The 26,317-nt window shown below is 37.2% G+C and overlaps 1 protein-coding gene across 1 annotated transcript; it reads right to left on the bottom strand.

Annotated features, from left to right (window-relative positions):
• Window positions 1-4,476: 4,476 nt before the first annotated feature.
• On the bottom strand, window positions 4,477-9,643 carry LOC115723267 (uncharacterized). The gene is made up of 11 exons (XM_030652707.2): window positions 9,468-9,643; window positions 9,321-9,383; window positions 8,773-8,907; window positions 8,470-8,572; window positions 7,162-7,232; window positions 6,942-7,046; window positions 6,612-6,645; window positions 6,201-6,301; window positions 5,437-5,496; window positions 5,173-5,376; window positions 4,477-4,809 (listed from the first exon to the last, which is right to left on the bottom strand). The coding sequence occupies exons 1-11, from the start codon at window positions 9,582-9,584 to the stop codon at window positions 4,708-4,710; spliced, it is 1,095 nt and encodes a 364-aa protein (XP_030508567.1). The 5' UTR covers window positions 9,585-9,643; the 3' UTR covers window positions 4,477-4,707.
• Window positions 9,644-26,317: the final 16,674 nt, after the last annotated feature.

Here is a 26,317-nt window from a genome sequence, read left to right as displayed (position 1 = left end):
TACAACATGATACCATCCAAAAACAAACAAACAATAGTTTTAAAGTCCAAATTTCTTATAAATAAATGAATTACCATGGCTCTGAGGCCAGTTGTTGGAATTTATTTTACCAGGATCTTAGATCTACTCACAAGTATGTTGTTTAAACACCCTAAATATGAACTTTCTAAAACGATAAATTAAACACATATAAAGTTAAGAAAACCTTACATTGATGCAACAGAATTAATGTCTCCTTCCACTCAGATCTCTAACCCTTGTATCCTTTCTGTAGCAGAGTATAATCAAGATCTGAGCCCGAATGTCCTTCTTCTTCAAGTTTGATCCTTCACAGTCTTCCAATCTATGATTGAGTTACTACTTGCTGTGTGTGGGCACTTACTCTTTCACTAGGGTTCGAAATTGATGAAGGAGAAAAGATAAGAGAGGGTTTCGGCCAGGTATAGAAAGTGGGGAAGGCTCAGTTTTTCTGAAGAGAGAAATTTCTGTCAGATTACTAATGAAAGCATGTTAATTGACTGAGCCATCACTTTCTATTTATAGGCAACTACTAGGTTTAGGTTAGGAATTATTTGGCATTAAAATAATGAAAATATTAATTTGAAAAACCTCATTTAAGTGGCCGACCAAGGTTTTATAGTGGGCCCCACTTGATTTTGCAGTTTTATCAAATTTTATTTATATTTTCTCAAAAACGCCAATTTTCCAATTGTAACCTTTTAAATGCCAAAAGTAATTATTTAATAACTAAAATAGATTATTAAATAATATTGTCATTTAATTTAATTATTAATTAGACATATAAAGTCCATTAATAAATAAATAAACCTAGAAACTCTTTTCTTTACAATTTCACCCCTGCTTAGTGAAAATTCATAAAATTAGACATAGTCTAACTTTAGAATTATAATTGATCAATCACGAATCAATTAATGAGTCTTACAAGCAGAATGTTCTCAACTAGAATGGGGACCATGGATCTATATGCTGAGCTTCCAATAAGTGAACCAAATTTACCAAGTAAATTCCTACTTATTAATTCTTCGTTGAATCCACTCTTAGAACTTAGAATTGCACTCTCAAACTTATATAGAGCATATTATATGTTTCACGATATTAATATGCTATCTCATTTAACCATTGTTATAATCTTATTGTGATTTAAAGATCCTCTATATAGATGATCTACATCGAGATGGGATTTCTTTACGGTTCTCACCCCTCAATGTATTTTGCCCCTTAAAACACTTAGCTACCTGTAAATGGTGTTTAGTGATCTAATAATTAGTCAGTTAAACAAGAGCTCATCCATTTACTTCTATTTGCTAAGCTCGAAGGGAATCATCACTTGACTTCTATACACCAGTAGAAGCTATAGATTCCTTATTTATGTTCAGCACTCCCACTCAATCATACTATCATGTTCCCAAAATATACGTATCACCCTGACCTAAAAGTAGGCTTAACTAATAAATCAAAGAACATGAATAGCACTCCTGAGTTGAGCCTAAGCATATCAGGATTTAGATTCTTTTAATCTTAAGATCAACTACTGATATTGACTTGGAAAGATATGTATAACGGTAAGTTTGTAATATCTTAACTTAGTTGCAATATCGGTCCAGTCCAATGTATACTCCATACATTTGAAACTAGTATACTTTACTAATGTCCTGGAAGGAACATAACACTTACTCCAAGTGTAAGTATACATCATCGCTGATTATCACATTAGTGTAAATCCAATAACACTGATGAAACAGGGACCAAAACTTTTGATACATATGATCACAATCACATTCCACTGTGTTGACGATGCTGTAATTGTGAATAAACATATGATCTGGATTTAACTGATTCTGTGTGTAAATGTAATAAACATATTTAAACCATTAGCATGTAAAATTCATGCAAACATCAATCACTTCAAATTTTTTATATTGATAACTAATCAGATTGTAAAGAGTTTTATTTAGGGCATAAAACCCAACAGCCCCTAGTATTTCTCGTCTCATGTTTGCTGATGATACGATATTATTTATGCGGGCTAATGTTGGGGAAGCTTGTGAGATCATGAAATGCCTCTCAACCTATGAAGCTTGGTCTGACAGACATGCAGTAAAACAAAGTCTACTGTGCTGTTTTCTCATAATACCTCAAGGAAAGCTAAAGTTCTTAAAGCTTTGGGAGTTGATCAAGTTTGTGGATAGGAGAAGCACCTAGGGAACCCGTTTGTTTTTAAAAGAAGAAAAGCATAGGAGTACCAATTTCTGAAGAATAACATGAGAAAGAGACTAAAGGGATGGAAGTTAAAGCTCCTTTATTATGCGGGCAGACTTACGTTAATCAAATCGGTCACAGCCTCTATCCCTATGTGCAATATGTCCACGATGAAGGTTCCTTTATCTATTTGATGTTCGATGGATGCAATGGCTAGGAAGTTTTGGTGGATTGGGACATCGGATAAGGATAGATATTTAGCATACAAGGCATGGGACAACATTTGTCAACCAAAGTCATCTGGTGGGCTAGGCATCAAAAGATTTGAAGACTTAAATAGAGCCTTACTGTCCAAACTTGCTTGGAGTGTGGCTCGAAGAGATAACAAACCTTGGGTTAACTTCCTGTTAAGGAAGTATTGTCGACATGAAAACTTTTGGGCAGTTACACCAAGGCAGAGTGATTCGTATTGCTGAAGAAATGTATTGGAAGTTCGAAGTATTATTCTTAAAGGTTCTCTAGCTATGGCTGCTGACGAAAAGTTGATAGATGCGTGGAGACAACCGTGGATCCCTTTGTTGAAGTATGATGAGTTTCGGCAGTTGATGGAACAATTGAGGAGTAGAAGGTATACGTTTAAAACTTTAGCTGATCTTTCTAATGGAATTTCCTGGAATGAAGAAATAGTGGTACAGATCTTTGGGGAATCTTTGGGGAAGAGGATCTTGGAAATTCCTCGATTATCCTTTCCCCATAAGGATCAGATTATCTGGAAGGAAAACAACAATGACGCTTTCTCTGTGAAGAGTGCCTATTGGGTGGATCAAGGGTACCGTATGAATCCAAAAAAGGACATTTGGAAAATGATTTGGAAAGGTGAGATTCACCCAAGGCTTTCTATGTCTCTATGGAGGTTTTTGAATGAAGCTATCCCAATTCGTAATAAGCTGCCTTTTGCTGGGGATAAACAATGCCTTCTCTGTGGTATTGAGCAAGAGAGTTGTCTCCATATTTTTAGAGTGTGGTGTTTACAGGGCCCTTTGGATCTCTAGAAGTTTTCCTCTGTTGATAGGAAATTTCCCTGGTTCGTCAATGATAGAATTTGTGGAGCGTGTGTTGATGGCTATCCCGAGTAGTACCTGTGCATCCTTCTTGGTGTACATGGCGTGTGTCTTTGAAGAAGTCTGGAGATTAAGAAATGGAACCCTGTTTAAGGGAGTTCAGACAAGCTTATTACCAGCGATCATGCGCATTAGGAAAAAATTTTGTGACTTTATGAGTCATCCTGAGATCGTGGAGACAAATCTCAGTGTCCCTAAACGACCTTTTTGCAAGACCAGTAAGGACTTTGACTTTGTGCTTACTAATGCAGCCTGGTCAGCGGATTTAGCTGGTCTGGCCGTGGTAATGATCAATGTGGAAGATGGACCCTGGATGTATAAGGTGGAATTGGCAACTGCTGGTTCTGCATTAGAAGCTGAAACTAAAGCAATTTAGCTGGCTATCTCTTGGGTCAAGCAAAGAACAGAATCAAGAATTCTGGTGTGTTCAGATTGTTTGACTGCAATTCAGGCATTGGAAAAAAAAGAAGTGTGTGCCTAATTGGAAGTTTCTTAATGTTTCTCTTTCGATTTTAGATTTACTAAAAGTTTTTCGATTTTAGATTTACTTAAAAGTTTTCGAGTTTGTAGTTTTTATTTTGTTAATCGTATGGAATTGGTTTTTGTTGATGGATTGGCTAAAGTGTTAGAGGTGCCACACTTTCTGCTGGTGTTTACCAAGGGGAGGGCATTTCCCTTGTAATGCCCATCATTTTCTCTCAGTAATTAACTCTTAGTTCCTTAAAAAAAAAAAAAAACTGCAATAAATAAAACTAGATTGGGAGTTTTACATTATCCCTATTTCTTTTTTTTTTTTTCCAATAATTGGCACACTTGGTACTTAATCAATGCTCTAAGAACTTCAAAATCTAGAGATCCAAGATTCGAACTTGGTCTCCCCCGATTCCCAACCCCCACCACTAAACCAACCTAGTGGTTCGAGCATAAAAAACAGAACTTTCACAAATGATTGAACCTAAGCATATGGATCTAGTAAAACATATTGCAGTTCTGCAAAACGTAATATATTATTTGTTTAAGACATAAAAAAGCATTCATACATCTTTTGAAAATGACTACCAGAACAGATAGGTGGGAATATGTGGCATTCATAGTTAGAATCTCATTTGAGAATGATTAGTTAATGAACACTAAATAATGAAATCGAGCTTTTTGCTAAATGTGTGAAAAAAATCACAAGAATTGTCAACGTGGCTCTAGTTTAAGCAAAAGATACAATTATAATGCATTAAAAAGAATGGAATACATTTTATAAATCTATTAAAATTAAATGGAATGCAACATATACATAATTTCTTAACCGGTGCTTGAGTAACTCAACCTAAAAATCTTGATCAACATACATTGCTGTCTCCAACTTTCCATGTTATTTGTATTGTGATAAAGTCTTCAGCTTTTTACCTCGCAATCCATTCCAAAAGGACGCAGCATTTACTACTTTCTTCCCAGGAAGCTGAACTTCCAATACCTATATGAGTAGTTGTAAAAGAAAATGAGCTGCAGGGCCGCACGAAAAAGAAAAGGGGAAACAAGCCAAATATGTAGTTTGTATAGAAACTCATCACTTTGATGTAAACGAAAGATATGAGAATTGTGATCTTTTTTATCTTAGTTGTGGGTGAGGGAGTAATAGATTCAGGTTTCAACATAATTGGTGAAATATGGTTTCTAAGTAGTAAACCTTGACCAATTTATAATATACGACACAAAATTATTGGAAAAAATATAGATGCAATAGCAAAATATTTATGAGATGTTGTCTCTAACAGGAAACAAAAAGTAGTAAAACATGAAAATATTGATAGAGTAATAGAAGAATTATGAAACGCACCTCAAGGGATGTGCATCCTCCGCAAGGAAATATTAATCCACCTTTGACAAAAGTAATGTCATCTGCTTCATTCCGCTCAAAATTGCTACGGCTGCAGACTCGTGTTGTGATAATTTTAAGCTCTAGTTCTTTGCACTGACCATCTCCTTCATCAACAAGAACAATTTTAGCTCGAGTTCCTGGCCATCCTGCAAATGCACGAACCTAATAGTGATTGTATGTCATGACTGTATAATTGAATTCAAGGAAGAAGAAAATATGTACCTTGTTATGCAGGACTACAGCATCTTGGTCAAAGGATAGCCAAGACTCTTCAGGCGCAATCTGCAAAATTACTACCAACAAAATTACAACAGGTAACAAATTTTGCATTTCATTCTAATTCCACATTGATTTAGTACAAAATTGAAAAGGAAAAAAAAATGTCAAACAGAAAAGGATGACTTTTCATGTGACCAACAATCCGACTTAGCATATAATTTTTTTTTTTTTTGCATGTGAATTTCAAAGCGAAATAAACACGTGGTTTTGCCACCCACAAGGTCAATTCTTCTGCAACTTGTAAGTGATATCTGTATAAAATGCATGCATGGAAACATGATTTCACAGTTCTGTATATATTTTTTTCTTGATGTGCAATATGCTTCAAACATATTTTGTTTGCAGCGGCATAAGTCCTTTTTTGTCGATGTTCTTATTTTTTCCAAAAAGTCATTATTAATGAAAATTTGAATAGATATAAAAAAAAAATATTAAAAAAAAAATAAAAACAGATGACCCCAGAAACCAAAACCCACAACAGGAAATATCAGTAAATATCCTGATAGCCGATAGTAGTGAACAAACAATTTGAACACTTTCCTTTCTGTAGATATTTTGTTTTGTAAAAACGAAATCTTAGAGGACCTTGGAGAATTATACAAAGATGTACAGCCATAATTTTGTCAGAGTAAATATTATAATGGTTTCTTTCGAGCCAAAAAGTTAAATTAGGTCAAAAAAAAGTAAATATTTTGAACAAGGTCTACCTTAGGAGCTAATGTAACTTTAGAATCATCTTGGGGCCATGCTTTTTCCTTGGCTGATCCATCAAGTAAAGAAGGAAGCTCCCGAATCAAAAGTTTAGCTCCTGAAGAATGCAGCTATGTATAAGATTCTTAATTGTAAATGTTCTCTCACCACTAGGAGTTGAAAGTTTGTTAGCAACTAAGAAAAAAAAGAGTATTACTTAAAACCATTTTTAAGCAATCATTAAGGCTCAATTATTACTTAAAACCACTTTTAAGCAATCATTAAGGCTCAATTATCAATACGAGGGCAATCAACTTCACATTGACAGAATTACAGTTTATCTTTGTGACATTCATTCCTTTTCCGATGAGTTTTAAAATTAAAAGCTGACTACGTCTTCTGAACAAATGTGATACAACATACAACACCTTCAGAAAATAGCAGTGCAAGTAAATCTGGTGCCTGCAAGCAAACCAGTGTGACCATGAGTCAGAAAATGCTTTCCAAGGACAAGAAGTGTTGTAACTTTTTATATTAATAAATACATTCTAAATCTTCGAAGTTAGTCATCAATGCAACGTGGTCTAAACATGAAAATTGTTGTAGGTAACAAATAAACCACAACCTTAGTTTCTTCAGACACGTGAAAATTTCCAAATTGGTAACCGAATCACAACCAGTAACCCAATTCCAAAATTGACCAAAAAATTCCAAAACTAAATACTATTCATTAAATAACTCAGATAGACATAACCAACCTTTATTTGATCATCAACTTCCAATCTTTCACACGCAATTACAGGCCCAGCATCAAGTGCACGTACTGTGAATGCTAGGGACACTCCTGTTTCTTTGACACCATCCTAATCATTGGACTATTGATAAGATTTACAAATGAATTTCTTGCGCAGAAACTAGAAGAATGTGAATATAAAATTATTCCTGATAAAAGTGATAACAAAAAACATATAATAGAACCTGCAATGCCCGTTGAACAGGAGCAGCACCGCGATACTGCGGCAACAAACTTGGGTGTATATTGACAGTTCCTGGGAAATAGCATTTTCAATCAACAACTTATGAAGTTGAAACAAGTCAATGCATTGTTTCCTTTTCGCTTCAAATCATAGACGAAAACCAAGTAAAAGAAAAAAAACAAATGTTTGCAGTCATTAATCTCTTATTTCAAGGACAGACTAATCCTTCCTTTCTCAATAACTGCAACCAAATATAGACCTAGACATGACAAAAGAAATTGAGGGCTTCTAGAACACGTGACTGGTATGAATCCTGTATGTAACAAGTCTGGGGTTCAAACAGCTGGTAACTATTTACAGTTTCTTATAAGAAGAAGAAAGAAAAAAAAAAGTTTAAATTAGGGTTGTGATTCCAACTTCTTTCCCATATCTAGCCTATTCAAATGTCAAGAATTGACCAATGCAACTGCAGGGTATGTTTGACAAAGACATAAGAAAGGAAACAACTTCCTTTCTTTTCAATATATGTTTTTCTTTTTTGAGCTAGACTAGAGTCTCAACAAGTAGTTCTCACTAACTACAGCTATAAAAAGAAATAGACATGCACAACTCTCATAGCCTATATCCTAAAAAATTATACACCAGAGCAAGGACATATAAAACTGAATTAAATTAGTTTTTCAACAATATTGTAAACTGTTCGCAGCTCCATCCATAACAAGATTAACAAAGCTTGAAATGTAGCCACATATATGAAAATAATTAGCTTTTCATGAAAGTTCATTTTAAAAATGAAACAAAATTTATCTTTTAAATAAAAAAAGTAAAAAAAAAAAAAGAATGAAAGGTGATATTTTTTTCTAAGATTCTCAACATATACTTCAAGAATCAGAAGAAAAAAAAAAAGAAATGTGAACAGCACTGCATTAGTAGATAATGCATTAAAGTATCAAAGAAAGTGTTCAACAAAATCTACATACTGAACTGATGCATTCATATTGTTACTATACACTAAATAAATTAACAGAGTAACTAACTAAGCGTGAAACATCATCGCTAAATTGTAATACGATAATTGTACTTCTAACTGTCAAGAGAATTATGGTAACTTCCATTGTTTATCTATGCTATGAGCACAATCAATTCTTTGATGAACAAGCCACATAAAATTTGTCATACCGATTACTGCACCTTCCAAAGGTCAGATGTAAACTTGCAGTGCACACGACATGTTTTCATCTTACAAGCAGTGACTACCAATAGAGGTCTCTAACTTTCATTAGAAAAACACGTAAGACTAAGTACTAACCTAGTGGAGGTATATTTAAAAACTTGCTCGGTAAAATATTCCCGTATGCTGCAGTGATGCAAAGCTCTGGCTGCAAAGCTCTTAAATCCGATAAGAATGCATCCTGCACAAAAGTAAGAAAGAAGAATGAACCCCTAACAAGAAATGGAAGATAAATAATAGTATTAAAAACAGAAGAAAGCATCACTACAATTTCTATGGGGTTCCACTACTTGTAATCTATCATTTGAAAGCATAGCATTATTAGCATGTGATATACACCAAACATTACTTGAATATAACAAGAAAAATATCTCACATTACCTCAGCAGCTCGTTCAGGTGTGAAAATAAGGTCCGAAGGGAAGTTTCTATCAAGAGCATATTGTGCTATTGGAGAAGGCATCAGTTTCCTTCCCCTATCCCTTCTTGAAGGTGGCTGAGTTACAATTGCTGAAACCTAGATTGTAGTAAAAATTTATTACATTAGTAACTACCATATCCTCAATCTATAGTTTAACAACTCTGTACTTAATCAATATGAGACAAAACAATCCGCATGTGGAAAGGAGTTCGTTAACAACAAATGCGTACTTCAAAGGAACAAAGCATCAACAGATCGTTGAGACACTAAACTTAAAAAAAATTACCAAGCTGAATGTGACCATCTTAAACATAAAAACAACTTAAAACTATAAGGGCATTATGTATCTGTGAAAAAAAAAATAGAAAAGAAATCCTAAACGGTATTTCTTGGCAATGGAAACAAATGTGGATAAACGAGAAGTAAGGCAGATAAGTGGCTTCTTAGTAGCTATGAAGAACGAAAGAGAGCAAATTTACAAGCTGAGGAGAAATAATTAGTAGAATTACCTCAAAGGAGGATTGTGGAGAAGCGGATGCATTGAGAAGAGCATCAAGGACGGCTGTTGAAACCTTAAAAGAGAGAAACCCATTTGGTCAGTAGAGAATCCATGAGGGAGGGAGAGAGAGAGAGAGAGAGAGAGAGAGAGTTGAAACCTGTGGAGAACCCAAAAAGACGAGCGGCTTCTTCTTGGTGTTGGAAGAAAAGCTTAATGGGTAAGAGGGAAATGATGAAGTTGAGGCACTGAAGCAGCAGAAGCGACGAAGCATCATCCTCAATTTCTCTCCCTCCCACTCTCTCTCTCTGCTTCTTATTTGCACTTGCAAATAAACCGGGTAGGATTTAAAGCGAGATTTATTTTATTATTATTATTATTATTTTTTTTAAAAAAAAGAGATTTATTTTTATTTATTTTTTCGCTAAAAAAAGAAATTTATTTAGGGGATTTTTTCTATAATAGGTATTTTAGGATACCGATTTCCATGTATAATGTAGTCTATAAAGTTATCTCTAAGATCATTGTTAACAGGATTAGACTAATTCTTCCACAGATTATCTATCTTACCCAGGCTGCTTTCGTTACAGGACAGAATATTCAGGATAATAATATTTTGGTCCAAGAAATCATCCATTCGTTTAAGCTCAAGAAAGGTAGATGGTTTTTTTGCTATCAAGATTGACCTAGTCAAAGCCTATGACAAGCTAAGTTGGTAATTCATCGATCATGTGCTCCTAAGTTTTGAGGCTCCACAGAAGTTCTGCAATTGAGTCCGCCAGTGTATTTTCACGTCATCATTTGCATCTATCTCAATGGTGATAAAGTTGGTAGGATTGACTTTGAGTGTGGGATCAGATAGGGAGACCCCCTTTCTCCATACCTCTTCATTTGGGCTGCTGATAATCTATAACGGATTCTCAAAACATGCACTGGGTATTGGGACGATTAGGGGTATCAAGTTAAGCAAAAATGGCACTGGTTTGACCCATCTTGTAACACCCTAACTACCATAGGCGTATTACGTGAGTTTTAAACATACTGTGCAGCTCGTTGCTAATCAACGAGGTTTATGGAAAAACGTGATTAATTAAAATTTTTGCTTTTTAATTAAACTTATAAACAATATTACAAAAGACTCGGGATCCCGATTATAAAAATCATTTACAAAAAGATTTAACTGATTAACTGTTACAAAAATAAAAGTCGTCTAACGACCAGTTACAAAAAAATCAGCCTCGCTGTCCCGATGATCGTACGCTCGGAGCCCTACTTGCCCGACATGTACAATCTCATAAGCTCGCTCACGGTCCATCGGCCTATAGCCTTGCTTTTACCTACACATGAACATAAAGCGCGGGTCGACGGACTCGGTAAGAAAAGCATAATAATACTCGTACATAAAACTAACTCTGCCGTGTCCAACACGATGCGAGTCCCGCCATCGCCATGTCCAACATGGTGCGGAGCCACTACCTTGCCATGTCCGACATGGTGCGGGTTACGAACGTTCATAGGGACGGTACTATTGACACGTAACAACCCGACGGTCGAACCGGTCATACTCATTTCTTGGTCATACTCCGGCTGTCTAGCGTGTTACTATATCCTCCTCGATCGGTCGAGCCGGTCATACTCATTCTTGGTCATACTCGGCTGCGACGGGATACGTCAATAGCACGGAACCACCAACCAAGTGTCGGCTGATCGGTCAAGCCGGTCATACTCGGCCACTGGTCATACTCAACTTCTCGGCAATGACGGGGTTGGATGGTTCGAAGCCTAAATACATAACTAATGTAATCTAGCGGGCTTCCACATGCACGCTAAACATGTAATCTACATATGCATACTTGTTATACTAATCTTACAGATTCCGATTTCGTGTGTCTTGGGACAACTTTGGCCCAGGCGAACGACAGCGGATTCTGGCTCCTAAACCATAAAAATCACAACGCTATGTTGACACGCTAAATCACTTCGGACTAAAACTTGAAACTAAAAGTTTCCCTATCGATAAAAAGCATGGCAATACCCCTAAAAACCCAAAAACGAGGAAAACTAGGGTTACGAAAAATCCCCCCCAAGCAGACGGTTGCCCAATGACCGGGAGTCGGTTACGAAAGTCGAACCCCCATCCGAGATCGGATGCTCAACGGCCGAATCCGGTTCCTCGAAGGCAGCCAACTAAAAATCACATATCTTGACCAATTTAAACCCATTGGTCCCAGGCTTTCCAGACACTCTCTATATGCCCCAAATAACAATTCCAAGGCATCAAACCTACCCAGAAACCACATACACAAATTTTGCCATTGGAGCTCAAGCTTTGAGTTCCAAACTCAAGCTTGAGCAAACCACCTAGACAAGCATGCAAACCAACTTAATTCAACTTAAACTAGCATAATATCACTTCTGCAAACTCATAGAAACAACAGCAACATCACAGCACATAATCACAACATTTCCTTCCAAAATTCATACTTTTTCACATAAAAACTACAAGCTTAACAATCTAACCTACATGCTTTCAACATAGCTTAATTCCTATCAATTTAACAAGCTTTGAACCACATAAAATAATCACTGGCTCACAATGACCAACAACATCCAAAATCACATGCATTTACTCATCTTTTATCAAAAATTCCAAGAAAACATAGAAGGATAAGTTCAAGGATCTTACCTACAATTGAATTACACTTAGATGAGAAGAAAATCACAAGAATTGAAGAGAAAAATCTCTGCCCTAGCAGCCAACACCAAGCCGAAATGGAGAGAAGGAAAAGAGAGCTTGAGTTTTTTCTATTTTTCTTAAATTTGACTAAGTGTAAAAATGTTTGAGAAAAAGGAATTTAAATCACATTATTCATTTATTTCAGCCAACAATTAACTCCAAATAAACATTTAATTTCCAAATAAAAACTCACATAAGACAAAACACTAATGGGGCAAAAAGACCATTTTGCCCCTCCACCATAAAATCACTAAAATCATACTAAAGGGGTATTTTTGGGACATTCTAAATTCCCGGCCATTCCCGACATTCCCAATGTCTAAAACCCGTCCCCAAAATACTAACATACTAAGTTGTGATTTCTACTGAGCCAAACGCCGCGTTCCAAAATACCGGACACCGGAAATACGAAACATAAAAGCTACTAATAACATACTCATGCATATCTGAATTCCATAAATATCAACAATAAATTACTTAAATGACTATAAATAATTTCATGATTAAACATAACCAACTGCTAATTTCCAAATTAACTAAGCGGGCTTTACAACTATCCCCCCCTTAAAAGGATTTCGTCCCCGAAATCTAACCTGAATAACTCGGAAATTGAGCTCGCATATACGATTCCTAGCTCCCGGGTGGCTTCTTCCACTTCTTGTTTCTCCGGAGAACCTTGACCAACGCTATAGTCTTATTCGAAGGACTTTATCCTTTCTATCCGGGATGCCGCACCGGTGTTCTTCATAAGACATATCTGACGAGCCGAAGGCCCTCATAACCGAGTATATGAGAGGGGTCTGAAACGTATTTTCTCAACATTGAGACATGAAATACGTTGTGCACCGCCGATAAAGCCGGAGGCAATGCTAACCGATATGCCACTTGTGCCGATTTTCTCGAGAATCTCGAAAGGTCCCGCAAACCTGTGGCATAACTTGCCTCTTTTCTAGAAACGTTTAATCCCCTTCACCGGAGATACTCGCAAAAACACATGGTCCCCTACTCGGAACTCAACATCCCTACGTTTCGGATCTGCGTAACTCTTCGTCTGCTCCGGGAGGCAAGCATTCTAAGCTTTAATCTTCTCTATTGCCTCATTGGTCCATTGAAGCCCGACTGCGGACCTAGGTATTTCCTCTCCCTGTCTCATCCCAGGTGGATAGGGGATGCATTTTCTACCGTACAACGAGTTCGTAGGGTGCCATCCCTATCGTACTGCGGTAGCTGTTGTTGTAAGAGAACTACATCAACGGTAGATATTTACTCCATGAACCCTCGAAGTCCATAACACGGGCTCTCAACATATCTTCCAATATCTGAATTGTCCTTTCGACCGATGTCGTCTATCGAGGATGAAATCTTTGTCTACTGAATTTTAGTTTCGTACCCATTGCCGTTGCAAACTACGCCAAAATTTGGAGGTGAATTTCGGATCCCCGTCCGAAACTATAGATTTCGGTACCCGTGAAGTCTCACTTATCTCACGACATATAACTCTGCCAAGCCCGATCCACCGAAAATGTCGTTCTAGCAGGAAAATGAGCGATTTCGTAATTCGGTCCACCACTACCCGGATGGAATCATACATACCCGTGGTCCTAGGTAACCCGACCACTGAAATCCATAGTAATATCCTCCCATTTCCATTCGGTAGGGTTAGAGGTACCAACAACCTGCTGGTCTACGATGTTCGGCCTTGATCTGTCGACACGTGAGGCATCTCGATACGAATTCTACCAAATTCTTCTTCATACCGTTCCACCGAAGTACGGTTTCAAGTCTTGGTACATCTTGGTGGTGCGGGATGTAGAGAATATGGAGTAGAATGAGCCTCCTCAAAGATCTCGTTCCTCGAGTCCATCTTGTTCGGGACACAAACCCCGGCTTTATACAAAAGCACCCCACTTGGGCCCGACAACGAAAAGTCTTTGGCTTGACCGACAATACCTCATCTCGGATCTTCACTAACTCCGGATCATCGTCCGAGCAACCTTTATTCTTTCACAACGTATCCAGTTGCGGCGTTAAGTTGTGTAGCCGACCTACCACAAACTCAATGCGGACCTAACCATATCCTCTCGCTTGGGCCGAGGTGGGGATACGAACCATGCTAGCCACTTGCCGGGACCACTTTCTCTCGCTCGGGGCATCGGCCACTACATTGGCTTTCCCGGGATGGTAAAGGATCTCACAATCATAATCCTTTACTAGTTCCAACCAACGCCTTTGTCTCATGTTCAAATCTTTCTGAGTAAAGAAATACTTGAGACTTTTATGGTCGGTATAGATCTCGCACTTCTCCCCATAAAGGTAATGCCGCCATATCTTCGATCTGGCTCTTTGCGGCCAATTCTAAATCATGAGTCGGGTATCGTTGTTCATAGTCCTTTAACTGGCGACGGGAGGCATAAGCGATAACCCGATCGGCTTGCATCAATACGCACCCGGACCACTGTTTGGATGCGTCACGATGAACTACGAACTTCTCCTCGTCCGAAGGCAAAGCTAGTACGGAGCAAGAATCAATCTCTGTTTCGGCTCACGAAAACTAGCTTCGCATTTATCGACCGGATAAATCGGCGATTCTTCTTTGTAAGCTCGGTTAGGGGCATTGAAATTTTGGAGAACCCCTCCACGAACCTACGGTAGTACCCGGCTAATCCTTAAGAAGCTTCGATCTCTGTCTTGTCTTCGGTCTCGGCCAATCCCTGACGGATTCGATCTTCCCGGGATCCACCCTGATCCCATCTTTACTCACAATGTGCCCTAGGAAGGACACCTGAGACAACCAGAACTCACATTTCTTGAACTTGGCGTAGAGCTTATGTTCCCGAAGTCGTTGCAGTACCATCTGAAGATGTAACTCATGCTCCTCTTCGGCCCGAGAGTACACGAGGATGTCGTCGATAAACACAATCACACGGATATCGAGGAAATCCTTGAATACTACTATTCATCAGGTCCATGAATGCTGCAGGAGCGTTGGTTAGTCCGAATGACATAACCAGAAACTCGTAGTGTCCATACCTAGTGCGGAAAGCCGTCTTTGGAATGTCCTCCTCTCGGATCCTCAACTAATGATAACCCGAACGGAGATCAATCTTAGAAAAGACCGTCTTCCCCTGAAGCTGATCGAACAAGTCATCGATCCTAGGTAACGGATATTTATTCTTCACCGTCAGCTTGTTCAACTCTCTGTAGTCGATGCACATCCTCATAGATCCATCCTTCTTCCTCACGAACAAAACCGGGGCTCCCCAAGGTGACACACTGGGCCGAATGAACCCTATGTCAAGCAACCCTTAGCCGAATCTTCAATTCCTTAAGTTCAGTGGAGCCATCCTATACGGGGCTTTAGAAACCGGATCCACCCCCGGTGCCAAGTCAATCACGAAGTCAATCTCCCGATGAGGTGGTAACCCCCGGAAGTTCTTCGGGAAAAACGTCCAAAAATTCCCCGAACCACTCGATGTCCTACGGCCGAATGGTGTACGGCCCGAGTGGTGTCCACCACCACGGCCGAAACCACAAGCACCCGCCGTGCAACAATTCTCTCGGCGGACATGGCCGAGATCACGGGATCCGAGATCCCCGAAGGCGGAACCCACAAATACAAACGGTTCTTCACTTTCCGGTTGGAAGACCACCATCTTCCTTTTACAGTCAATGCTCGCCGAATATTTAGATAGGAAATCCATTCCTAAAATAATATCGAATTCGACTACACTCATCTCTACCAGATCAGCACTTAACTCTCTATCAACTATCCTGATCGGCATAGACCTAATCCACTTATTGGAGATAACCAATTCTCCGCCAGGTAACGGGGTTCCAAACCCTGATTCACATCTATCAAAGGGTCTACCCAATTTACTAGAGATTCTAGCAGCCACACAAAAACAACCTTGACCCAAACACTCACCCGGAGGATGCCTCATACTAGTGAGACACTCCATTAGGAATAACGGGTCTCAACACTAGCTTGACGACTGTCTTGATTCTGGTTCCCTCGGAACCCCTTGTTCTGCCTCGAGCCACCGGATGCAGTGGATAATTTCCTCCTCCAGTCCATGGCCGAACCACTACCTCCCCTGCTGAAACCTGACGCAGAAGGGGTAGGAGCCCCGCCACATTCCGAAGTCCTAACTGATTCCACATACATCTAGTTGCGCCCTTAGCTCACCATGCTTTCTTCGCCATCTCAACTTAGATGGTATTATCGTCGGTAGTGATCATAAGGTCATACTTGATCTTCACCTTAAGTCCATCGAGATATTTTCTTTCTTACTGAAATCGGTTGGCGCAAATCCCAAGGCTAACCTCGCCAATGGGGGCGAGTAATATATTCCGTCATGCTCCTATTCTCTCGCTGGGTCAGGTGGGCGAACTCTTTCCTCTTGGCGCTTCTGACCGCCTCGTTATAACATTTAACGCTGAAGAGTTCCTAAAACCTTTCCCAGGTCATAGTGATAACGTCATGGATCTAAGACACCATGTCCCACCAGACCAGAGCGTCTTCTTAAAACTGAAAAGTGGCACTCACCACTGTCGTTCCGTGACATCCATAAAGTTCAAGATCTTGGTGATCACGCGTCGACCCCTTGCTCGGCTTTCATCACGTCCAGGACCTCCCGGGGAAAACCGGAGGTGCCCGCTCTCGGAACCGCTCGTACCAAGGTTCCCAATCTAATGGCCGCCACCAGCTATCTCGGCACAGGCGGCGAGGGGCAGTGCCACCTTTGGAACTACGGGCACCGGACCGCAAGAGCACCTGTCTCGTCTCAACCTCTCGAATCTCGAGATCTTGCTCTTCTATCCCGGGCTTGTATTTCCGCAAACCGTAACTTCCCGGTCGGGCTTCTCGATTGACTTGGGCGAGCCCGCGGCGAGTTAACATCACTCCAACCGCGAACCACCTGCCCGGGACCTCTACCTCGGCCCATAACACTTGAGGGGAACCGAGCTCCTCGACCTTGATCGACCGGCGAGATGCCACGACTCCTAACATTTCGTCTGGCGTCCATCTAGTCTGAACCGCCTCGAAATCCCGAGTTGGCACTCAGGTCACGATCATCGAGAGCTTACTAATGCCGCTTAATTTGGAAATTAAAAACGAAACATGCGCCTATTCTACTATCAGGCTACTAACATGCTTCCTAACTTTTCTTTTTCATAAGCTGAATAAAATAAACTACTAAAGCAATAAAGGCTTGCGAGCCGTGAGCGAGCTAACTGGCCGATGATGATTGTACATGTCGTGACGATCTTCGGAAGACAACTTTAGCGACTACGATACCAAATTGTAACACCCTAACTACCATAGGCGTATTACGTGAGTTTTAAACATACTGTGCAGCTCGTTGCTAATCAACGAGGTTTATGGAAAAACGTGATTAATTAAAATTTTTGCTTTTTAATTAAACTTATAAACAATATTACAAAAGACTCGGGATCCCGATTATAAAAATCATTTACAAAAAGATTTAAGCGATTAAGCGTTACAAAAATAAAAGTCGTCTAACGACCCGATTCTACAAAAATCGGCCTCGACATCCCGATGATCGTACGCTCAGTGCCTACCGCCCCGACATGTACAATCTCATAAGCTCGCTCACGGTCCATCGGCTATAGCCTTGCTTTTACCTACACATGAACATAAGCGCGGGTCGACGGACTCGATGAAAAGCATAATAATACTCATACATAAAAACCAAGCCGTGTCCAACACGATGCGGAGTCACTTCTTGCCATGTCCAACATGGTGCGAGCCCCTCTTGCCATGTCCAACATGGTACCGAGTTACGAACGTTCATAGGGACGGTACTATTGACACGTAACAACGATCGGTCGAGCCGGTCATACTCCTGTTGGTCATACTCGGCTGTCTGGCGTGTTACTATATCCTCTGATCGGTCGAGCCGGTCATACTGCGAGCCGCTGGTCATACTCCGGCTGTCGTGGCGGGATACGTCAATAGCACGGAACCACCAACCAAGTGTCGCTGATCGGTCAACTGGTCATACTCCATTTCTTGGTCATACTCCGGCTACCGACGTGACAGGGTTGGATGGTTCGAAGCCTAAATACATAACTAATGTAATCTAGCAGGCTTCCTACATGCACGCTAAACATGTAATCTACATATGCATACTGTTATACTAATCTTACCTGGATTCCGATTTCAGTGTGCTTGGACAACTTTGGCTTGAACCGAAAGGCCGAACGGCGGATTCGGGCTCCTAAACCATAAAAATCACAACGCTATAAGTGACACGCTAAATCACTTCCGGACTAAAACTTGAAACTAAAAAGTTTCCCTATCGATAAAAAGCATGGCAATACCCCTAAAAACCCAAAACGAGGAAAACTAGGGTTCGAAAAATCCCCAACCGTGAGAATAGGTTGCCTTCGACCCGGTCGGTTAAATTCTCGAACCCCATCCGAATTCCGGATGCTCAGATCGGTTCCTCGCGGCCGGCAAACTAAAAATCACATATCTTGACCAATTTAAACCCAATTGGTCCCAAACTTTCCAGACCTGTTCTATATGCCCCAAATAACAATTCCAAGGCATCAAACCTACCCAGAAACTACATACACAAATTTTGCCATTGGAGCTCAAGCTTTGAGTTCCAAACTCAAGCTTGAGCAAACCACCTAGACAAGCATGCAAACCAACTTAATTCAACTTAAACTAGCATAATATCACTTCTGCAAACTCATAGAAACAACAGCAACATCACAGCACATAATCACAACATTTCCTTCCAAAATTCATACTTTTTCACATAAAAACTACAAGCTTAACAATCTAACCTACATGCTTTCAACATAGCTTAATTCCTATCAATTTAACAAGCTTTGAACCACATAAAATAATCACAAAACACAGCAGCCAACAACATCCAAAATCACATGCATTTACTCATCTTTTATCAAAAATTCCAAGAAAACATAGAAGGATAAGTTCAAGGATCTTACCTACAATTGAATTACACTTAGATGAGAAGAAAATCACAAGAATTGAAGAGAAAAATCTACGCCTGCACAGCAGCCAACACCAAGCCGAAATGGAGAGAAGGAAAAGAGAGCTTGAGTTTTTTCTATTTTTCTTAAATTTGACTAAGTGTAAAAATGTTTGAGAAAAAGGAATTTAAATCACATTATTCATTTATTTCAGCCAACAATTAACTCCAAATAAACATTTAATTTCCAAATAAAAACTCACATAAGACAAAACACTAATGGGGCAAAAAGACCATTTTGCCCTTCCACCATAAAATCACTAAAATCATACTAAAGGGGTATTTTTGGGACATTCTAAATTCCCGGCCATTCCCGACATTCCCAATGTCTAAAACCCATCCCCAAAATACTAACATACTAAGTTGTGATTTCTACTGAGCCAAACGCCGCGTTCCAAAATACCGGACACCGGAAATACGAAACATAAAAGCTACTAATAACATACTCATGCATATCTGAATTCCATAAATATCAACAATAAATTACTTAAATGACTATAAATAATTTCATGATTAAACATAACCAACTGCTAATTTCCAAATTAACTAAGCGGGCTTTACACATCTGGTCTTTGTAGATGACCTTATCTTGGTGGATAGGGCAAATATATAGGAAGCTAAATGGCTGTGGCAATGCCTTGAGAAATTCTGTATCTAGTCCGGGCAAAAAGTCAATAAGCTTAAAACATTAATCTTCTTTAGTAATAACACGAGTGATGATATGAGAAGAGGCATAAAGCAGGTCCTTGGCCTCAACTATGCCACGGGCAACATTAATTACTTCGGACTTCCTTTGTTCAGGTCTCGTCTCAAGGATGATGATTTTAACTTCATCTTGGAACATCTTGTATCATATTTTATTTTATTCTAAATAATTAAATAATAAAATCATTAATTGGGATGAAATTAAATATTGTATCATATTTTATTTTATTTTAAATAATTAAATAATAAAATCATTAATTGGGGTGAAATTAAATATTGTATCATATTTTTTATTTTAAATAATTTAATAATAAAATTATTAATTGGGGTGAAATTAAATATTGTATCAAATTTTATTTTATTTTAAATAAATAAATAATAAAATTTTTAATTGGGGTGAAATTAAATATTTTATCATATTTTACTTTATTTTAAATAAATACATAATAAAATCATTAATTGAGATGAAATTAAATATTGTATCAATTTTTTTTTTAAAAAAATGTTATATCAGTTTTACTTTATTTTAAATAAATAAATAATAAAATCATTAGGGTACATATAGAAAAGGTTCTAACCCTAATTTGAAAAACCTAATTCAAAACACCATCTCTCACAGCCGCACATCTCAAATTTCTCTTGGTCGCACGCAGCAATGGAGAAGACAAAGATGGCTTTGCACAGGGCATGGTGGAGGAGACATCGACGGGCTTTGCGCACGGGGTGGTGGAGGAGATGGTTGTTGGGTTTTGTGCTCTAAATAAAACTCATTTCAATATAATCAGATTTACTAGTTAATAAAGATCAGAAATAACATTTTATGTTGCATGGTTCACATGATTTATTTCATGATTATATTTAATGTATAAATTCTATTAAGTCCAGAACATATGTATTTGTTAATGATTATAGTGTTGTCAGCACAGTGGAATATAATCATGTTTATATGTTCGAAAGTTTAATTCCCTGATTTCTCAGTTCACTGGATTTAGTTTGGCATGATAACCAGCGATAGGTATGCTTACACCTTGGATAAGTGTTATGTCATTTCCAGGGCATTGGCAAAGTTTACCAGTATCGAATGTATGGAGTATACATTGGAAGGGACTGATATTGAACTTTGATTAGATATGTTAAATTTACTGTAATATCTATTCGATTCAATATCACCTAGTTGATCCTAGATCAAATGATCTTAATCCTGATATGGCTAGGTTCGATCTCAAGAGTATTATACATGTTCTTTGATTTGTTAGTTAAGCCTACTTTTGGGTCAGGGTGATACGTACATTTTGGGAACATGGTAGTGCAATTGAGTGGGAGCGCTAAACATAGATATGGAATCTATAGCTTCTATAGGTATTTAGAAGTGAAGCGATGATTTCCTTCAAGCTTGCTAAATAGAGATAAATGATAGAACGTTCATTTTAGTGACTATATTAATTCACTAAAATATCATTTATAGGTGGCAAGTGTTTTAAGGATAAAATACATTGAAAGGGTGTAACGGTAATTTTATCCCTATGCAATGTAGATCATCTATAGAGGATCGTTGATTATTGGGATTATAACAATGGATATTTTATAGTGTATCTATATCGTGAAACATATAGAGCGTTCTAATGACTGAGAGTGCAATTCCAAGTTCTATCCGTGGATGCAACAAGGAATTAATAAGTCAGTGGATTTACTTGGTAAGTTCTGGGTCTGCTTATTGAAAGCTCGGTTATATAGGCCCATGGTCCCCATACTAGTTGAGACCATACTGCTTGTAAGACTCAGTTAATTGATTTTAATTAATCAATTATAATTCTAAAATTAGACTATGTCTAGTTTATGAATTTTCACTAAGCAAGGGTAAAATTGTGAAGAAAAGAGATTCTAGGTCTTATTTATTAATTAAGAGACTTTATATGTCTAATTAATAAATATATTAAATGACAATATTATTTAATAATTAATTTTTAGTTATTAAATAATTGGAATTGGCATTTAAGTGGTTAAATTAGAAATTTGGCGTTTTTGAGAAAATGAGATGGGAAAATGACAAAATGGCAAAATTGCAAAGTGGAGCCCAATAACATCCTATGGCCGGCCACACTAAGGAATTTACCATTTATTTTTCTATTATTTTAATGCTAAATAATTCTAACCTAAACCTAGGTGGTTACCTATAAATAGATAGTGATGGCTCACACTTAACAGTTTGATGAAATTTCACTTTCAGAAATTTTCCTGAGCCTTCTTTTTCTATAGGCCGAAACCACATTCCCTCTCTTTTCTTCTTCTAAATTTTTTCAGCCTTGAGTGATAGAGTGAGTGCCCACACACATCAAGTGGTATCTCAATCATAGTGTGGAAGATTGTGAAGAATCCAATCAACAAGAAGGAGAATCAGACTCAAGAACGAGAGAAAGAGATCCAAGTTCAGATCTTGATAATGCTCTGCTATAGAAAGGAATCAAGGGCTAGAGATCTGAACAGAAGGAGTCATTATATTCCGCTGCACCCAATGTAAGGTTTTCTTAAACCCTTATGTGTTTATTTCATTATTTTAGAATCATATTAGGATGTTAATGAAACATACTTGTTAGTAAATCTAGATCCTGGTAAAATATTTCCAACAATGGCGACGGGCTTTGCGCATCGGGTGGTGGAGGAGATGGCAACGGGCTTTGCACAGTGAGGGTTGGATCGGGGTGATCATCGGGGTTGCTCCCTCTCTCGTGTTCTCGGACAAGTCGTGTCCGGCAACAAAATCCATGGATTTTGACGGGTTCGGTTGAGTCGTCGTCTCCGTTTGTGGATTTTCAGTGTGTACTCTTTTCTCTTTTATTCTATTTCATATTAGGTTTTAATTTTAAAGGATTTTATATTTTTATTCATCCATGTGAATACATTTTTTGCATCGCTTGGTCTATTTTGTTGAGAAAAATGAGATGAAATCTGATATGAGCAAGTTGAAGACCAGCTGAGTTTTTTTATTGTGAAAAAGATCATTACTGTCAAGAAGAACATCACTGTGCTGAGGTTGGAGACATTTTTTGTTTAGAGATTATGTTGTAATATATTTTTTTTCTTGAAGAACAAGATCTATAATATTCTTATTACATATTTTTTGCTTAGAGATTATTATTATTACATATTTGTTTAAAGATTAAGTTGTAATATTCATGTTTATTGTTTATTTTTAATTGTATTTTTTGTTCAGAATAATATTATATATATTGTGAATTATTAAAATATGTTATTTTTTTTTATTTTAATTAAAATAAATATTATTATATATATTTAATATTTAAAAATATATATTAAAAAGTAATTTAATTTTCATAATATTTTTGCCAACAGTTATAAATTATCATTTAAAGTGGTTTTTTCAAACAGTTATAAACCGTCATTTAAAATGATTTTTTTCCAACAATTATAAACTATCATTTAAAATTCTGTATTTTTATGACACTCACATAGCCAACGGTTTTAGGAACTGTTGAGAAATAGTACAAAAGACAGTTATAAACCGTTGAAAAAAGGCAATTTTGTAGTAGTGATAATTTATGTTCACATATTTTAGTTATACTATATAGTATGGTTTTAAATACTTAATTAATTAAAGTAGTTGTTCTGTTTGGCCGTGTTCTTGTGAAGAGAGAAAGCTAGTTATTTATATTGTGTACTATTAGCTTTTGTTAGGTACACAATTAGTTAGAAAGTAGTTAGGTGTTAGAGGCTGTTTCGTAACTACAAACGTATATATATACCTCTCTAATCATTTTTTCATTGAATAATACAAAATACTCTTTATCTCTCAAAACACTCTTCTTTCACTAAAACCTCACATGGTATCAGAGCTTTAATCGTCCATCAATGGAGTATGTTGAATTGTTCAATGGAGTAGGAACAAGATTGAACACCGCTCAACTCCTAAACTAGTAGGTCCCCTTACCAAAGTCATCCAATTTCTTTTACACATTCTTTGTCGATCAAGCTTGATGAATACAATTTCCTCCTCTAGCGCCATCAAGTTTTAGTTTCAATCAAAGGTAGTCTCCTTCATAAATTTATTGATTCTACTCATATTCCTCCTAAATTTCTCACACCAGCAGGTGAACGAAATAATGATCGCAATCCCACCTTTGAGGATTAGAAACAACAAGACAATCTTTTAGTTTCTTGGCTTCTTTCTTCCATTTTCGAGAAAACTACCGATCGGATGATTGATTATGACACCACATATCAAATTTGGAAAGCTATTCATGAGTATTATACTACTTTTAATGCTGCTAATGTCAACCTATACAAGTCTCAACTGAGAAATACCAAGATGCTAGGATCTTTAAATGACAATTTGTTGAAGATCAAATGTATTGTGGACCTCCTTGCCACTATTGGTCACAAACAGACAGCTTAAGATCACATCAAATCCATTTTCAATGGCCTTCCTCCTAAATATGATGTGTTTGTCACATCTGCTGCCTCCAGAAAGATACATACTCTGTTGCCGAGATCAAGGCCTTACTCATGGCTTAATTTGCAAGAATCGACAAGAATGCTAGAATTCTTGATATCAAAAAAGGAGAGGCAAGAGCTTAACTAATCATAAGGTCATCAACAAAACACTTAAAATTTGATATGTTCCCTCCAGTGATCAAATAGTTTTATTGCCTAACCAAGGGCTTAGCTAATCACAAGTTTAATTTCTTAGCAGACAAACTTGGTGTAATTCAGACACCACAAAATTTAAGATGGGATATAAAGAAATGAAAATTACACTCATGCTTCTAGAAGTGATGTGCTGGCATAATAAACTTTGGTGATCCTATAAGTAACAAACGATGATTGTACCATTGAAATATCAATATGTATATAAAGGAAGGTTTAAAACATCATATGTGACATATGAATTTATTTGAAGGCTTGGGATCATCTTTTCACTCTTCTCTTCTCTCTCATCCTTCCCCTTTTCTCTTCTCTTCTCTTCTCTCTCTCTCTCTTTTCCATCTCTCATTATTTTGGGCAATATGTAGTTTTTCTATATTCAGGTTCTTTAATTCTTCATGTTAAACATGTTTCTGTTAGATTATTTAAGATTGAATATATATATTTCTGTTACTGGTTTATTTTGTTATTATTTTAAGGTTGTTTTACTGCTGTTTTATTTTATTTATTTATCACATTTTCCAAATTTATTGTACTGCTCTACTTTTAATAGTAATAGAAAAATAATTAATTTTTTATGTAAGTTATTTTCTTCAGTATTCTATGCTCCAATATATGTTCAGTTTTCCTCTGTTGTTCCACTGTTATTTTTTAGTTGTCCTACTTCTTTTCATTTTTGATGTCTTCTCCTGCATGTTTTCTTGTTTTGTCCTAGCTCTCCACATTTACTGAATTTGTTATGTTGCTAGTCAATTTTTCTTGGTGTAGTAATTGAACGAAGCTTGTTTAGTAACCTGTTGCACGTGCATGTTCCTTCTTTGAGGTCTAGTGTCCATGATTCTTTCATTTTGGTTACCTCAAATAAATATTTAGTGGTTAGTTTAACCTGTGTAATTTAAAAACAACATTTGTTAAACATACAAAATTTTTGGGATTTTATGGCCTAAATAAAACCCATTTAAATACAATCTTATTTGTTATCAATAGAAGATTAGAAATCATTTATGTTTGCATGTAGTTTTCATGTTTATAGTTTAATATACAATTTTTGTTAAATCCAAAACATATAGTTATTCACAATTACAGTGATGTCAACACTATCGAAGGTAACTGTGATTATTTGCTTCAAAAAATAATATCCAATGATTCATTAGTGCACTTGATTTACATTGATGTGATAGTCAGCGATAAAACTTACTTACACCTTGGATAAGTGTTATGTTCTTTCTAAGACATTGGCAAAGTATGCTAGTATCGAATGTATGGAGTATACATTGGACTGGGACCGATATTGAACTTGGTAAAGATATTATAATCTTATCGTTGTATCTTTCTAAGTTAATATCACTTGTTGATCTTAGATCAAAAGATCTTAATCCTGACATGGTTAGATTCGATCTGAAGAGTGTTATTTGTGTTCTTTGAGTTGTTAGTTAAAGCCTACCATTTGGTTCGGGTCACACATACATCTTGGGATCATAATAGTATGATGAGTGGGAGCGCTAATCATAGATATGGAATCTATAGCTTCTATCTAGACATAGAAGTAAAATGATGATTTCCTTCGAGCTTGGCTTAATAGAGATAAATGGAAGAGCTCTTATTTCAGTAATTATAATAGTTTATTGAAATATCATTTATAGGAAGCTAAGTGCTGTAAGGATAAAATACATTGAGGGGTGAAATGGTAAATTTGTCCCTACTCGATGTAAATCATCTATAGAGGATCTTTGATTATTGGGATTAGAATGATGGTTAAATTTCATAGCGTATCTATATCGTGGAGCATATAGAGTGTTCTATATAATTGAGAGTGCAAATCCAAATCTATAGTGGTGCAAGGAAGAATTAATAAGTTAGAGAATTTATTTGCTAAATTCT

The sequence above is a fragment of the Cannabis sativa genome, chromosome 9 (genome assembly GCF_029168945.1).
Source record: "Cannabis sativa cultivar Pink pepper isolate KNU-18-1 chromosome 9, ASM2916894v1, whole genome shotgun sequence".
NCBI classification, from domain to species: domain Eukaryota; kingdom Viridiplantae; phylum Streptophyta; class Magnoliopsida; order Rosales; family Cannabaceae; genus Cannabis; species Cannabis sativa.
The sequence above is the reverse complement of the archived record's forward strand: the minus strand, read 5'-3'. Positions and strand labels throughout refer to the sequence as shown.

Coding starts and splice junctions, on each gene's coding strand:
- LOC115723267 (XM_030652707.2), bottom strand. CDS start 9,584: ATGATGCTTCGTCGCTTCTGCTGCTTCAGTGCCTCAACTTCATCATTT. Junction 8,573..8,772: donor CACCTGAACGAGCTGCTGAG/GTAATGTGAGAT, acceptor ACTTTTGTGCAG/GATGCATTCTTATCGGATTT. Junction 4,810..5,172: donor GAGGATGCACATCCCTTGAG/GTGCGTTTCATA, acceptor CTACTCATATAG/GTATTGGAAGTTCAGCTTCC.